We start from the raw sequence: 17,504 nt of genomic DNA, 5'->3' as shown, positions 1-17,504 counted from the left end.
AAAAGATGGGGGAGGGGGAGTAGGGTAGAGGAAATAACACTTGTCTACTCTACTGATGGGAAAAATCAGTGAGGTGAAAATTTATTAGTAAATAGTTGTGAAACATATTGGATAAGTAAAGTGCTGTATAAGTGCTAATTATTATTACAAACATGGGGGCTGCTTGCATTTAGTTTTCAGGTAGTTTTTTTAGAAGGTATCTGTTATATAAAAAAATACCTCTTCATGTCCTTTGGGAGTTTCTAATATTCAAAATTTTCAAATTAAGTGGAGGGCATGCATGGAAACATCTGTTCTCTGTCCTAAACTTCATACATTGCTGCCATATGGCAGCAACTTATTTCCCAGAGTTAGATCATATTCACCCAGACTTTCCTTTAGATTTTTAGAAATATTGTACATATGTTGGAATGAGGCCATTCATATATCCATGTCTTATGTGGATGTGCTCTGCTATGATCCTGGGAAGCAAACAGCTGTGTCTGAGGATGTAATACCTTATGACTCAATGCATACGAGTTCATTCAGTCTTAGCAGGCCTGCTGCAGCAGCAGTTAGAAACACGGTATTAAAACTAATCAAACATTTATTTTGAATCCTGGGGTCACTTGCATGGTTTGTAGTGGAATTTAACACCAATATGTCAAGCAAATAGCTACTTTTTAAACCCAAATTGTATTTTCATTTGCAAAGAAATTATTTTATAAACATGATTTTTTATAACTGCTTTATTTCCTCTGTGGATATGAATGAACTCAGTCTGAAATAGCAAATGTCCAGAAGGATTTTTTTTTCTTAATTTGTTCTCAGAGCCAACTCATGATGATTAGCCTTGGTTTCCATGTGTCAGGTCAGGGCTCAGTTTCATATCATGTTCTGCTCCTGAGCTAGCAGAGAATAGAAGTGCCACAGAGTGTAATGATGCTTCTGGGAAATGGAACCTTGTGTGTTTCAACACTGGCTTTTTTGGGTTACTTAACATGTTAGTGGGTCTGAGCAACTAATTCATAGTGCATTATTTCTATAGTGAATTTAGCTTGTATTTCTGTTTGTGAAATTTTAGCTATCAACTTATGGTTTTATTGAAAACGTATTCACTGTTTGAAGTTATTTGTTGATTTCTCTTTGAAAAACATTAATCTAGTAATCATTCATCAACATTTTATTTTGAGTGATTTTCAAAATACATCATGGGTTGGCTAGTTTTGACTAGACACTTGTTGCATGGTTTTGATTTTGATCTCTGATTGGATAATTCATGCAACATGGTAACTCATACAATTAGGTCTCCAGAAAATCATATTTATCAATTCACTATTTTCCTTCCCTAAATATTTCATTTTGTTTGCTTAAATGCACTTTTTCTGAGAACATACATTCCAGGTGACCCAGGTGTTAGACTACTTGCATAGAGCAAACACACAAGAGGTACAAACACAATTTGAAGCAAATTCAGTTTTTTATTTGAGAGCATTCTCAGATAAAAAAAATATTTGCTCAGCTTCTATGCTGAGCTTCCTCGTCAGTCTACTCTTATTCAGCCCTTCCTGGCCAGAAGATAGAAGTTATGAAGTAAGAATTTTATGGATGTATGTGTGTATGTGCACATGTGGTCACTTGTAGAGAGAATGAGAAGATGGAGGGATCATTACTAATTACTGTTGAGAAAAGAAAACCTTTCAGAGAAAGCAAATGGGCCCTCCAAAGTTATAAACTGCTACTAAAATGAGCTATGATGTATATACCAGTTGATCTTTAACTGCAGTGCCTCAAATAACACTATAATGCTGAATTAAGAATATGTAAAATCTAGGGCTGTCAAGCAACTAAAAAAGTTAATCGCGAATAATCGCGCAATTAAAAAAATTAATCACGATTAATCGTGTGATTTAACCGCGATGTTAAACAATAATAGAATACCATTTATTTAAATATTTTTGGATATTTTCTACATTTTCAAATATATTGATTTCAATTACAACACGGAATACAAAGTGTATAGTGCTCACTTTCTATGTATTTTTATTACAAATATTTATGCTGTAAAAAACAAAAGAAATAGTATTTTTCAATTCACCTAATACAAGTACTGTAGTGCATTCTCTTTATTATGGAACTTACAAATGTAGAATTATGTACAAAAAACTTCATCCAGAAATAAAACATTGTAAAGTTTTAGAGCCGACAAGTCCACTCTGTCCTACTTCTTATTCAGCCAATCACTCAGACCAACAAGTTTGTTTACATTTGCAGGAGGTAATGCTGCCCACTTCTTGTTTACAATATCACCTGAAAGTGAGAATAGGCATTTACATGGCACTGTTGTAACTGGCATCGCAAGATATTTACGTGCCAGATGCGCTAAAGATTCGTATGCCCACTCATGCTTCAACCACTATTCCAGGGGACATGCATCCATGCTGATGATGGGTTCTGCTTGATAAGATCCAAAGTAGTGCAGACTGACGCATGTTCACTTTACTCATCTGGGTCAGATGCCACCAGCAGAAGGTTGATTTTCTATTTTGGTGGTTTGGGTTCTGTAGTTTCCGCATCGGAGTGTTGCTCTTTTAAAACTTCTGAAAACAAGCACCACACCACATCCCTCTCAGATTTTGGAAAGCACTTCCAATTCTTAAACCTTGGGTCAAGTGCCGTAGCTATCTTTAGAAATCTCACATTGGTACCTTCTTTGCATTTTGTCAAATCTGCAGTTAAAGTGTCCTTAAAATGAACAATATGTGCTGGGTCATCATCCAAGATTGCTATAACATGAAATATATGGCAGACTGCAGGTAAAACAGAGTAGGGGACATACAATTCTCCCCCAAGGAGTTCAGTCCCAAAGGTAATTAATGCATTTTTTTAACGAGCGTCATCAGCATGGAATCATGTCCTCTGGAATGGTGGCCGAAGCATGAAGGGGCATATGAATGTTTAGTATATCTGGCACATAAATACCTTGCAATGTCAGCTACAAAAGTGACATGTGAATGCATGTTCTTCCTTTCTGTTGACATTGTAAAAAAGAAGTGGACAGCATTATGTCCCATAAACATAAACAAACTTGTTTGTCTTAGCAATTGGCTGAACAAGAAGTAGGACTGAGTGGACTTGTAGGCTCTAAAGTTTTACATTGTTTTGTTTTTGAGTGCAGTTATGTAGCAAAAAAAAAATTCTACATTTGTAAATTGCACTTTCACAATAAAGAGGTTGCACTATGGAAATTGTATGAGGTGAATTGAAAAATACTGTTTCTTTTATTTATAGTATTATTTTATTACAAATATTTTCACTGTAAAAATGATCAAGTGAGCACTATACGCTGTGTATTCTGTGTTGTGATCGTAATCAATATATTTGAAAATGTTGTAATGCATCCAAAAATATTTAATACATTTCAATAGGTATTCTATGGCTTAACAGGGTGATTAAAATTGCGATTAATTGTGATTAATTTTTTTAATCACAATTATTTTTTAGTTAATCACATGAATTAACAATGATTAATCAACAGTCCTAGTAAAATCCAACTGAAAACAGTCTTCTCCATGCAAGAGGTCTTATTTTATGAGCCAGTAGTTGAAAGACCATGCTGTTGCACTGGTGTTGCAGTTAGGTTGAGTAATCTACAATCTCCCTCATTACAACCAATGAAATTGTTGCATGCAGATTAGCTAAAGAATCAGTTTTGGTCCAGTTGCCTCTGATATCAAAATGGTGTAGGATTCTTGGCATGGTATAGATATATGCCTTACTGTAGCTCTATACCACACAGGTTTAATTTGAAAAGTCAAAATTACTGAGAGCTTAAAAATTGGATGGTAACAGACCTTAAATCCGATTAATGACTGAACAGAAAGAGCTCTCAGCCATACTTGTAGCTGTTTTATTGCTTCACACTTACTCAACAAACATTCCAGGCTTCAGAGTGACACACAGATAGTGACAATCCTGAAATCTTCTTATATAGACATTTATATTATTTTGAGATTTCTGAAATGAGTAGGTCAATCTCAGAATGCATGTACCTAATTTGCAATCAAAATACACATTTTAATGACAAATATCAATTTTTAAAAGTATGTAGTCATTGTTTCACTCAGGTTTTGCAAAGCCTACGTGGTTCAAAGAGCTACGTTACATTTTCAAAAGTGACTTAGGCACTTAAGAGCCAAAATCCTATTGAAAGTCCCTGGAGCTTAGGATCACAAGTGCCAGAGTCACTTTTGAAAATGGAACTTAGCTGTCTAAATCACTTAAGATTTTCAATGCTGTACAGAGCAATGCCTAAATACCTTTAAAAATCTGGGCCTAAATATTTAACTTTTCTTCTGGAATGTTGCTTAACACGTTTCCCATCCTACTTACTTATGTCAGGCAAGTGACTGAGAGAAGATGATCATTGTATTTTTGAGTGAGACATGAAATCCCCTCCAATCAGGCTTAAAAGTTTCTTTTACCCTTCATTATGTACTTTTTAAGACAACGTTATTAGCACCTATGAACTATATATACATGCAAAAACAGAAAGGCAAGAATAGTAAGTGATCAAATCATGTTTCTTCAGAACAGAGTGACTCTTTTCAAAACTCTGGTCTCTGTTTCTTCTCCACTGTCTTACTGTCAATCATCTATCTTTTATCCCCTGTTCCATAACTTTGTGCATACTCAATTTACCAAGCTATCTCATCTGTGTATGTATCTATATACATTCCATTCTAAACCCAGTAATTAAAACGTTCTCATGCATAAATCATAACTAACCTAAATTAATACATTTTTTACTCTTATCTATCTGATTCCCAGCACATCTATTCCTTCCTCTCACTTTTTCATTCAGCTGTCCCTTATCTTTATCCTTCTTACTGGTTTGTTTTAGTGGCTTTGGGTTTTTACTTGTTAACTAGCTCCTGTCTGTTTAATATATAAATTTCTTTATTTAGATTGTCTTGTTAGAGGAGATTATACCTGGCCATTAGTCTCGGCAAAAATAACAACTCCGTATTGAGTCTCAGTTTCACCCTGGTATCTGCACAGGCCAAAAAATTTACATATAAGATACACAAATCAAATTTCTAGTTTACACAACTTTGATACTGTCTGGACTGCTGTATCAGCAGAAACACACACAAACAGCACCTTTATATTTTTTCTATAACATTATAATAATATTAATTTCTCAAACTTTATTTAGTACAGGGCCCTGGCGGGCCGGGCCAGTTTGTTTACCTGCCGCGTCTGCAGATTCGGCCGATCGCAGCTCCCACTGGCCGCGGTTCGCCGCTCAAGGCCAATGGGGACTGCGGGAAGCGGCGAGGGCCGTAGAATACCATTTATTTAAATGTGTTTGCATGTTTTCTACATTTTCAAATATATTGATTTCAATTACAACACAAAATACAAAGTTTACAGTGCTCACTTTATATTTATTTTTGATTACAGGTATTTGCACTGTAAAAAAACCCCAAAAGAAATAGTATTTTTCCGTTCACCCAATACAAGTACTGTAGTGTAATCTCTTTATCATGAAAGTTGACTTACAAATGTAGAATTATGTACAAAAAACTGCATTCACAAATAAAACAATGTAAAATTTTAGAGCCTGCAAGTCCACTCAGTCCTACTTCTTGTTCAGCCAGTCGTTCAGACAGACAAGTTTGTTTACATTTGCAGGAGATAATGCTGCCCACTTCTTGTTTACAATGTCACCTGAAAGTGAGAACAGGTTTTCTCTTAGCACTGTTGTAGCCGGTGTTGCAAGATGTTTACGTGCCAGATGCACTGAAGATTCATATGTCCCTTCATTCTTCAACCACCATTCAGGGATCACACGTCCATGCTGATGATGGGTTCTGCTCGATAACAGTCTAAAACAGTGCAGACCGCCGCATGTTCATTTTCATTATCTGAGTCAAATGCCTGCAGTAGAAGGATGATTTTCTTTTTTGGTAGTTCAGGTTCTGTAGTTTCCACATCGGAGTGTTTCTCTTTTAAGACTTCTGAAATCATACTCCACACCTCGTCCCTCTTTGGATTCTTAAACTTTGGGTCGAGTGCTGTAGCTATCTTTAGAAATCTCACATTGGTACCTTCTTTGCGTTTTGTCAAATCTGCACTGAAAGTGTTCTTAAAATGAACATGTCGTCCGAGACTGCTGTTACCTGAAATATATGGCAGAATGCAGGTAAAACAGAGCAGGGGACATACAATTTTCCCCCAAGGAGTTCAGTCACAAATTTAATTAATGCATTATTTTATTAACGAGTGTCATCAGTATGGAAGCATGTTCTCTGGAATGATGGCCGAAGCATGAAGGGGCATACGAATGTTTAGCATATCTGGCATGTAAATAGCTTGCAATTCTGGCTACAAAAGTGTCATGCAGATGCCTGTTCTCACTTTAGGGTGACATTGTAAATAAGAAGAGGCAGGGCCGGTTCTAGGCACCAGCAAAACAAGCTGGTGCTTGGGGCGGCACATTTTTAGGGGCGGCATTGGCCGGCGCCAGAATGCTGCCCCTAAAAATGTGCCTCGGCCGCCCTAGCTCACCTCCGCTGCTGCTGCCGCTCGCGCGCCGCTACTCGCTCTCCCTCCCAGGCTCTCAAACCTGGGAGGGAGGGGGAGATCCCGAGCGGCCGCGGCGCACAAAACAGCCGATTCACGCACCGCTGCTCGCTCTCCCTCCCAGGCTCTCAAACCTGGGAGGGAGGGGGAGATCCCGAGCGGCCACGGCGCGCGAAACAGCCGATTCGCGCACCACTGCTCGCTCTCCCTTCCAGGCTCTCAAACCTGGGAGGGAGGGGGAGATCCCGCGCGGCCGCGGTGCGCGAAACAGCCGATTCGTGCGCCGCTGCTCCCCCTCCCTCCCTCCCTCCTAGGCTTGAGAGCCTGGGGGGAGGAGGCAGGGCTGGGGATTTGGGGAAGGGGCGGAGTTGAGGCGGGGCCAGGGGTGGGGTAATTAAAAAACGGGGCGGGAGGGCAGCCCAAATTATTTTTGCTTGGGGCGGCAAAAATCCTAGAGCCGGCCCTGAGAAGAGGGGAGTATTATCTCCTGTAAATGTAAACAAACTTGTTTGTCTTAGCAATTGGCTGAACAAGAAGTAGGACTGAGTGGACTTGTAGGCTCTGAAGTTTTACATTGTTTTGTTTTTGTGTGCAGTTATGTAACAAAAAACCCTTACATTTGTAAGTTTCTCTTTCAGGACAAAGAAATTGCACTACAGTACTTGTATGAGGTGAATTGAAAAATACTGTTTCTTTGGTTTATCATTTTTACAGTGCAAATATTTATAGTAAAAAATAATATACACTTTGATTTCAGTTACAACACAGTATACAATATATATAAAAATGTAGAAAAACATCCACAATATTTAATAAATTTAAATCGGAATTCTATTGTTTAACAGTGTGATTAAAACTGTGATTATTGCGATACATTTTTTTAATCATGATTAATTTTTTTGAGTTAATCGCGTGAGTTAACTGTGATTAATCGACAGCCCTAATATAAATTAAAGCATGGGGAAACTTCTTTCTTACAAGGTACTTCTATCACTACACATGCTATTACAAGTTGCTTTTGACTTACTTTAGATCTGTCTTTGGTTATTTTTGTGTTTTACCATAATAAAATTGGGAACTCATAAAAGCTATCGCTGTACTTAATCAGTGATATCTCTTGTTTCTCCCTCTTCCCATCCTCTCAGACTTAACACTTAATTGTTCAATTTCGTTGATACATTGTGATATCTCATGAGGTGGCCATGTCTTGAGAATATCTGGTTCACCAGGATCTGTACAATACTTTGTTTTATAATTCAGCAATATTACATTTCTTAATGGACCTGCAGTGGCAAGAGCAGTAGTATTAATCCAGCAATGGTTGTTAAGAGCTAATGGGTTCACCATGCATTTTGAGGTGTACAAGTTCTTGAACCATTGTACCAGCTGCTGATGTATGATGAATGCATACCCCATATAATTATTCCTTTTCTTGAATAATGTTATGAAGGTCTGTGTATCTGTGTCTTTGTCTGAGGGGCAAGATTAAAGTTCTTGTTGTGGTCTCTAATTATTTATACATTTTTAATCCAGGTTCTTTTTTCCTGATCAAAATATGAAGTTGTATTCTGAGATCAAAATATGAGCGTGTATTCTAAAATCAAACCACACCATTTTGGTAGCACACATCCAATTACAGTAATGCTAACCAGACTAGAGGAATGCATAGAGAAAATGATATATATTTTTAATGCAAATGCGGGCATATTAATTGTCACAAATACTGGTACATGTACTATCCTGACATTCCTTAAAGTGCAGGTACAGTATAATACACAAAATATAGAATATACCTTATCATTTAAATTTATTATAACTGAAAAAATATCCAAACACTTGTCAATAGGTTTCAGTAATAACTTCCTATTGCATGCAAACTTTAGATAAGGTGCTTTGTTTTTAACATCCATGAAAAGATTGTATAAAATTTTAAAAATTGCCTGGTGTCTTAAGGACCTAAGTTCCATGTTCAAAAATGGATGTGAACATCAGTGGTACTTAGGAGCCTAAGTGCCTAAGTCAACTTTTGAAATGGGACTTAGACACCTAAGCCACTTAGGTATTTTTGAAACTTGTACCCTTTTTGTCTTTTCAGGTTTTAATATTTCTAACTTCTGATATCTTAGTTCAGAGTAACTCTAGGATATTTTGTTTGCAGTGTTGTTGTAGCCACATTGGTCCCAAGGTGGGTGATATAATATCGTTTATTGGGCCAACTTCTGTTGCTGAAAAAGACAAGCTTTTGAGCTGCACAGAGCTCTTCTTCAGGTTTGTCTAGGCTATTTTGTAAATTAGAAGAGATGATATAACTGCTTCAGCTAAATTAATAGTTTCTGAGAATCCTTTACATGAAGTTAGGTCATGTCTTAATGGACATTGGCTTCCCATTTCTGATCATTATATTTATAACATAAAAATATTACAGCACTGAATGCTAAAGATAGCAATCTGATTGTAAGTGTTCATCTAACTGTAAATTTTATTTGGTGTCGGACTGAAGGGAAGTATTCTAAAAGTGCCCAAAGTCCAGATTTTCACTATCATTAAAGTGCTCTTTCTGTAGACATGAATCATAAGGTATCTTTGTCCCATTATGTCCATAAAAACAACCCAGTAGAGTCTGCCTTCACAATCCAGATCTAACTTTACCCTTTAGTGACAGAACTTATTCTATTCAACATTTAACTCTTTGAAAATAAAGGCAGCATCACAAAAATAAATAAATAAATACCACCACTGCTGGTAGCAAAAAACCCCCACAATGGATTGAATAGGTAGCCCTAAATTGAGTCCCTCCAGGTCAGATTCAAGGCACACTGGCAGACTAGTGCAGAGAACCTTGTTCTTCCTCTCCCTGTGCAGAACTTGTGTTCTGGATAAAAATAGTGGTCAGTCTCCAGTACTGTCAATGTAAATCTATTTAATGAATACTAAATTCAATTTTTAAAGTCAAATATGAAAAAGTGAATGAATAAATAAAATCCTAACTACAGCTTTCCCATCTCTATTAGGAGAGGAAGGTATATATAGTTGCATGTGAGAATGTGGGGCCGGCTAAAGAGTCATTCGGGGCCAGTGATATGCATACTGATAACATCACTTGCTTACCTCCAGGAGGATGGGTAAGACATCTGTGCTGTTATCTTTTTTAAAAAAAATAGACACTGGCTGGTCCACAATGTGAGTGTGTATATTAAGCCAAATCCTGAAGACCCTTATTCAGAGCCAAATTGGGCTACTGAGGTTATGTGCCTGAAAGGTGCCTTCCTTGTGTGGCTGTCACTCCTCCGATGAGAAAGAAGGGATTAATACCTCCATGGTACCATTCTCCACCTTTCTTGAGAGGCCACAGAAGACTCTTTATTGAGTCCAGACCTGTACAGGGAGGAGGCAGGGTTTACTTGTGAAATGCAGAAGCATTGCTGGTGGCACACGGGAGACAAATATTGTCCCCTCACTGGTTAAACAGAGATTTCCACAGAACTCCATTACAGCTTAGGGCTCTATTACTTCATTTATTATTAATTATTATTATTATTTTATTATTTCATTATTTATTTATTATTGCAGCCTGCATGCCATGGTGGGGAAATCCTCTTTTACGGTGTTCCCAAGGGAAGCCATGTTAAGAGTCCCTGACAGCCTGGTTCCAGTGGAACTTCAATGCTATGGAGTGGAAGTGAGGAATGGTGCTCTAGAGATTTTACTCAGGCCTTATTTAGGAAAAAACCCTTTGAAATTAATGGGAATTTTGCTTTAGCAAGACCTGAGGGTCATTTTGTAACAAAAAAGCAGTGGAAAGAGCTACAATTCTCCAATGTATTGCAAAACTTTGCAGTGTAAATAAATACACATCCTGCCATCTAGTGACAAGAATTTTATTTTTGTACTGACCAGCCATGGGTGTGATTAGAAACACACGTTGCAAAGATTAATCCCACGCCCAAACCTGCAAATGCTGAATGCTGTACTACTTTACTTATGGCAGAGTCTGGATAAGGGGCTACGGAAGAAGGAAATGTGCACAAACCTTTTCAAAGCTTCTTGCAGCCTGAAATAGACTGAATCTACTGAAATAAGAGAGCCTGGAAAATCTGTGGATATACCCATTATGTCCATGGATATCTGTGGACCATGTTTGGAGATCGCAGATCAGATGCGGATAAAAATGTTGTATCCCTGCAGGGCTCTAGAAATAAATGAGTTGTTTTGCTGGAAAGTTCGTGGTGCAATATGGATTTTATCCTGGCTCCTTCCACATTTCTCCACCCCACATCCCATTTTGCAGTTATTTTGTGCACCTTCTGAGTAGGGCCCCATATTTATGCTGGTGTGGGCTGCATACTAAGCTGCTTGTGCATAGAATTTGAAGGTAGGTTTTGTAGAAAGTTAATACATGTAAGCTCCTGACAGCAAGAACTTTAGGATTTGGCCTTTAGTCCATACTAAGGAGGAAACAGTAATTGCGTTATTTACATTTTAGGATCATGAAGAAATAACATAAGGGTGATACGATACCCTGGAGGGCACAGTAGAATGCCATGGCCGAGAAAACAAAATGACATATTGTCTTTGAGAGTCAAGGCTTATTTGTGAGGTGCTGATCACTTCCTGAGATTTGCTGCGCACCTTTTACTTTCACTTGAGTTCAGTGAGAGTTGGGGATGCTTTAGCACCTCACAGGATCAGGTTCTAAAAGAGTAACACTAGAGTTCTCTGCATCACTTTTCCAGCTCAGCAGATCTTTCATACTGGAGTCACAGCTATTATGTCGAACAATGCCATATTTTCTTTTGTGAGCTGTCCATTTAACAATTCCACGATTCATATTATGTAGAGAGTAGCACACAGATAACAGTGAGAAATAAATCTATATTCTGGGGTTCTAATGACATAGTGGAAATCATGAACGCAAAGCTCAAGTGATTTGTTATGTCATCTGATCTCCCAGATGTATGTGTAGCCTGCTTGCAAAACTGCCTAAGCAGCCCAGGCATAAAATCTACTTGGCTGTCCTATACCTTAATTTTGATGATGATAGAAAAAAATCTCATTATATATTATCCACCAGTCAGAAGGAAAATACTAGCCATTGGTGAGTAGAATTTTGCAAAGCTGTTATCTAGTTTTGTATTGCACAGTTTTCCTTCTTTGCATTTTTGTACTATTAACAGATGTTTTCTTCTTTGTTCCTACAGAGAGCACATGGCACCTCTCCTATAAATGCCTACACTGACGTCAAGATTTTAGCTTCTCACTTAAAAATGTGAAATAAAAAGATTACTAAATAGGAATAAAAACTCCCATAACATATCATGAAAAGTAAAGGTAACGCCAATGAGGCTGCAGATAAACAATGTTAAAGTTAACACCCACTCTGAAGCTTTCCCATATTCAAAAGCTGCTGTTATAATTTTTTGCTATCAAAAGACATGGGACCATGTTACCACACTTTGGAGTTATAAATGAAAGAAAATTATCAAGCCACATCCAGATTGATGGATCTGGATTGGATGTGGCTAAAACCGAGCTAATTCTTGGCCTTTTTACTTGTAATTGAGATGACATCACATTTCTGGGAGGTACTTAATGCACATGAAAAAGCTAATGCCAGCAGTGTGAAATTCATGTCGAGTGGCTATTCCATTAGAACCTCTACAACAGGAGCCTGGAGCATGTTATGCTATGTTGTGGCCTACAGTTTAGTAGATGTGATCCATGTGTTTATACATATACACTTCCTGACCTGGCAATGGTCTATTCATAGTCTTCAACAAACACAATTTCCACTCCTGTATTTGTAGATTGTGGAGGCGTTTCTGTATGGGATTGGTTCCAGACAGAACATGGGAGTATATTACCATTATAGTGCAAAACATCAAAGCTTTTTGGGTGGTTTATACAGCATGGGTTTAATCCAGAGCCAGTTAAAGGCAGCAGAAAGATTCTCAATAACTTCGGTGGGCTTTGGACCTGGTGATATATCTGTCTTCCTGGGTGAGAGAAAGCCTTGTTTATGATTCAAGGCAACTGTTTAATGCAGTATTTTAATTCACATTAATAAATTATGACATATGGTCAGAGCAGGAAAGGATCTCTCCATTACACTTGAGAACATTAGGAGGCATATCCAGCTGAAGAGCTTGTCAGAAACCTGTATCCCCAAGGATTCATGGTCTCTGGGCTAGGGAACGAATGTTCCCCCATAGCAACAAGTTTTAGCCAAGAATAGCAAGAGTGAGGAAACTTCCCTTGCTCAGAAATGCAATTAAAAGCACCGGAAACATATTGCAGCATTCTGTGTTGAACCATCTCAACCTGTAACTGTAGGACACCTCTGGGCCAGACAATGTCTAGCAATGTGGTACTACTCTATCACTATTCCCATTTCCCCACAAACAGCTCCCTCAAGCTAAGGTGAGATTTGGTAATATTTTAACAACACAGAAAGTATTAAAAGTTATATACTTATGGGTCTTCTTTCCCAGAAGCTATTGGAGGGAAAAAACATGACTAGTCAGGTTTTAAAATTAGATAATTAGATGGGAACTAGAAATGAAGGGAAACCATGTTATTTTAGTTAGGTTTTTTTTTTTTTTTTTTTTTTGTACTTCCAGGGGAACTTTTGGCAAAACAAAATGTTTAACAAGCTCTTAGTTAAAATACTTGATTGTAATCTATACATAGACATTTCAGATATATACAGATATACATATAAACACTTTGGATCCCATTAAGAAAATGTACTTATCCCTGATTTTCTTATGAGAAATCTGAGTTTTAGTGAGGCAATTGTTGCCTTTTAAGTGCTCATTGATACTAGTACAATACACTTCCTGTTACCATATGTTGTTCATGTGCAGTATTTGGTTAAGTACCTCAACTAAATATGCAAAATGAGAGGCCTACATAACTCCTGTGGTATATTTGACAAAATATATACTGAAAATACTGTATATTAGTTACAAGAGATACTACTGAGTGTGACTGGCGCTCTATAAATACACAATATAATGTGGATAGATAAGTTAAAAACTGGCTAATGTGCATTCATCTGTAAATTAAAAGGAAAGCTTGCTGTTTATTGGGGAAAAGAGAGAGGTTTGGATAAAATTAGATGACTAATTTTATATAGTATAAAGTGTTTTTTCTCTGTTGCCGTTCCTGGCCATGAATATCTCCATTGACATGAATGCTGTTATACCAGTGTAATGCTGGTGTAACAAAGACAAAACTGAAGCCTGTTCTCCTTAAAGTTCTCTTATCTCTTCATTAGGGCTTAATTCTGCTAGATGCTGAGCAACAACTTCCGGAGGTGCTGAGAAATCTGTACTTGCAACTCTGAATGGTGCTCAGCATTTTGCAGGACTGAGGCCAAAGCATTACCATTTCCCTGTATGCCTCTGGAATGCCTTCTTCTTGCAAAGGATTCCCATTGTTGCACTCATTTGGGGGGTTGAAAGATGGGTAAGCAGCATTCTGCAAGCATGGTGCCAATATTGCTCAATACGTGGGTGGTGCTCAAGAAGCAAACATGTCTCTCCAGATAATCTTCAGATCACACTGTTTATTTCAGTTTAAATGGACATCCAGACTACATCTCCCCAAATTGTTTTAATAAAGATCCCATTGTTCATTTATGTTAGAAAACATAAAATCACAAAGTGGATGATAAAGGTGCCTTTCCTTAAATTGGGGGGAATTTAAAATACATATTAAATAATTTAATTATCTGTAATAAATATTTCTAGGTTTTAACATATCATATATAATTCACAAAATATTTTATTAATTATATGTTTCAAATATTCTCTTTAGAGTGCAAAATATGCTGTTACTCTCAAATGAATAGTTACATTTTTAATTTAAAAGAAGCTAATAAAAGAATATTTACAGAGACAAATACTGATTTTGAAATGCTATCTTGACAATTATTAGAAAAGGCCAAAAAATACCCATCCTCTCTGCTGATTGGCTGTTGAAATTTTATGATTGTGATTCATTAATATTTTCCTAACACTAAAAATTGAGACAGTCTTGGTATGAGAATGAGATTTTTTTTTAAATTACAGTAAAATAATCTGTTTTATAATAGCATTTAACGCATATGTGGTGTTTTACAGACATTAACTCTGTAAAAGCCTCTCCCACACGTTTTGGGGCAGGAAAGTAAATATTATCATCACCCCCATTTTATAGATGAAGGGACTTAGGTAACCTGCCTTCAGAGAAGCAACTCTGAGTTTTTAAACTTCCAGAGTATCATACACATTCTCACATTTCATAGAGAGAACTGCTTTCTTGCCTCATGGATCACCTGCCTATTCCCCTTGCCTCCCAACCCCCACTGGGCTTGAGTGTAGAGCATCTGAGAACAGAAGGCTTTTCTATACACCTGTGATGAAAAGAGGGGAACATGTTCCAGAGGTAGAAATATCACTTATATGGCACATGCAATCACAGAGGGAGCACTGGATGAATGAATTTGTCCAAAGCCAGAGAGGGAACTAGTGGCAGTGTTGGGATTAAAAATCAAGAACTGTTGGCTTCAGCACTGAAGCCCATGTTATCCCACTGATTGTTATGCAGATGTTCCCTTTGAAATAAATGGGGAGTTCTGTTTAAAAATTGATGGCAAAATATAGCTCTGGACCTCAAAGGGTATGTCTAAACTGCAGCTGGGAACGTGCTTCCAAGCCAGGTAGACAGACTCACTCTAACTGGAGTAGACCTAGCCCATGTCTGCCTACCACAACCAGGTGCACTAAAAATAGCAGTGCAGATGTTGCAATACAGGTGGCAGGACAGGCTAGCTGCCAGAGTACAAGCCTGCCTGGCTCCCATAGTCCATGCTCAGGTGGCTAGCCTGTGTCACAGTGTCCACACTGCTATTTTAAGTGTGGTAGCTGGAGCGGTGCTGGCGTGCATCTGTTTACCTGTGCTGGGAGGCACGCTCCTAGCTGCAGTGTACACATACCCATAGAGTGTTTTCCAAAGCAATGAAGGGAACAAACACGACTGTTGTTGAATTCAGTCTGTATAATAAGCAGTTTATTGCCATTTTATTATGTGGCATTGGCACTGTTCTCATGGAAAGCTGCTTGCCAGTCCATAAGGATGAGTGCAGGAATGGGAGCTTTCTGCACAAGGAACTGGGCTGTGTCACAGAACAGCAATAATTAACATTGTGGTGGTAATTTTCTGGTGTGGTTTGCACTGATTTAAAATATAAGAATATAATGTCTCCATTTGAATAATTGTTTTTGTCTTGTAACATGCAGCTGAATTACAGTACAAGTGTCACTACATCGAATGTTTTGATTGTTTCTTACAAAAAAGTCATGTTTAAAGTTTTGCAAACGTGAATTTAAGTATAGTTTTAAAAGATGAGTATAGCAAAATAAGCTGATAATTGCCATGATCATTTGAACTTTACCAGCAATGTCCAGGTATGTTTAGGAACATATTGCATGAGACAGTATGTACCTTTGAGAAATGTCTACACACAAGCTTTCATAAACCTTTATTCTGTCTTTAGAATTTGGAATGATGGGAGATCATACAATTAAAAGTCAGCGACCTCGATCTGTTCATGAGAAAAGGGTCCCTCAGGAACAAGCTGATGCTGCTAAATTTATGGCACAAACTGGTAATACATTAGTTACATTTTTCTATTTACTGTTGTTAATTTTAGCAAAGCCACTGCATGTTCCATAATCTTTTACTGCATACCTGTCAGTTTTCTAAGCTGATATTTTTGAACCATTTATTTATTTATTTTTCCACCAGTTAAAGTCCATAAATAAAGTAGCTGAGAATTAGGTAGAACATATAAAAACATGCACTGTGAATGTGGATACTGAATGATTGAATATGAACATGAGTTTATTAATAATTAAAGCAGGCTCACACATGAAAGACATAGTCCAGTTTTGAGATTAACTGTAGTTTACAGTGACCATATATCAACGTTTTTTTTAAAAAACCGTTAAGGAAGTGTGTTCGAATTTTAATATAAATAGAACAACTGAAATCGAATCCCTGCTTTGGGCATTTATCATATTAATTAATTAGTGGGAGACTTTAATGTGCGTGTATTCAGCACTTAATGTCCTTGCCCCAACATAATACTATATTCTCTAGATTCTGGATCATAATTGCTAAATATATAAATAGGTATAAATTTGATATGCAAATTATCTAACAGTTTTACGTCTAAGACATATTTTCCAAATTTATTTTAACAACTGAACCATCTTTGGACAAAGATACCAAAATATTACATAAAGAATCTACACCCAGCTCTAGTCCCTAAAAAGTCAGCATTTACCAACAATTAACACGCGATAGTATCTATGGATCCAATCCAGCTCCCTTTGACCTCTTCTTGAGGTCAAAAGAAAGGCTCCCATAGACTTCAGTAAAGGATGGATCAGGTCCTAAGATACTGAAGTCCTGTCCTGTTCTAATTATAGAGTAATAACAGTGCATCTCAGATACCACTGTGTTGTAACAGTTGGTATATGCTGACTCTTTAATGTGCCCACTTTACTGCATTCTAATAAATTGCTGCATCAGAAACCTTGTGCCACATAAGCATTGTATGGATTTGAAACAATTTACACTGTATTCCATAGATACTAACTTAGAAGATTGTCTGCATCTTTCCTACATAATGCTTCAAGTTTAATATTCATTTTAGTAAATGAGTTATAATTGCATATAGTTAAGTTGCATGTTGACTTTCTTAGATATAGAGTGCTTTACACTTTTAACAGATTTTCAGAAGTCATATAGTAAGTAATGTAAACATAAATGTATACAAATCAATAGTGATCCCTTTTTATAAAGATTTTAGAAGACAAAGGGTGCTGCCCTCACACCAGTACCTGGGACTGCTTTTATGCATGAACCCAATCGACAATACTGGAAGATGT

The 17,504-nt window shown here is 37.3% G+C and overlaps 1 protein-coding gene across 1 annotated transcript in view; it reads left to right on the top strand.

Annotated features, from left to right (window-relative positions):
- ADGRB3 (adhesion G protein-coupled receptor B3) overlaps positions 1-17,504 on the top strand; it is a 600,480-nt gene that overhangs the window by 235,382 nt on the left and 347,594 nt on the right. The window contains exon 3 of the mRNA XM_026654815.1: positions 16,106-16,216. Within this exon, the coding sequence (XP_026510600.1) occupies positions 16,106-16,216 (111 nt within the window). The remainder of the gene's footprint in view (positions 1-16,105; positions 16,217-17,504) is intronic.

This window comes from Terrapene carolina, unplaced genomic scaffold (genome assembly GCF_002925995.2).
Source record: "Terrapene carolina triunguis isolate 2854851 unplaced genomic scaffold, T_m_triunguis-2.0 Scaffold42, whole genome shotgun sequence".
NCBI classification, from domain to species: domain Eukaryota; kingdom Metazoa; phylum Chordata; order Testudines; family Emydidae; genus Terrapene; species Terrapene triunguis.
The sequence above is the reverse complement of the archived record's forward strand: the minus strand, read 5'-3'. Positions and strand labels throughout refer to the sequence as shown.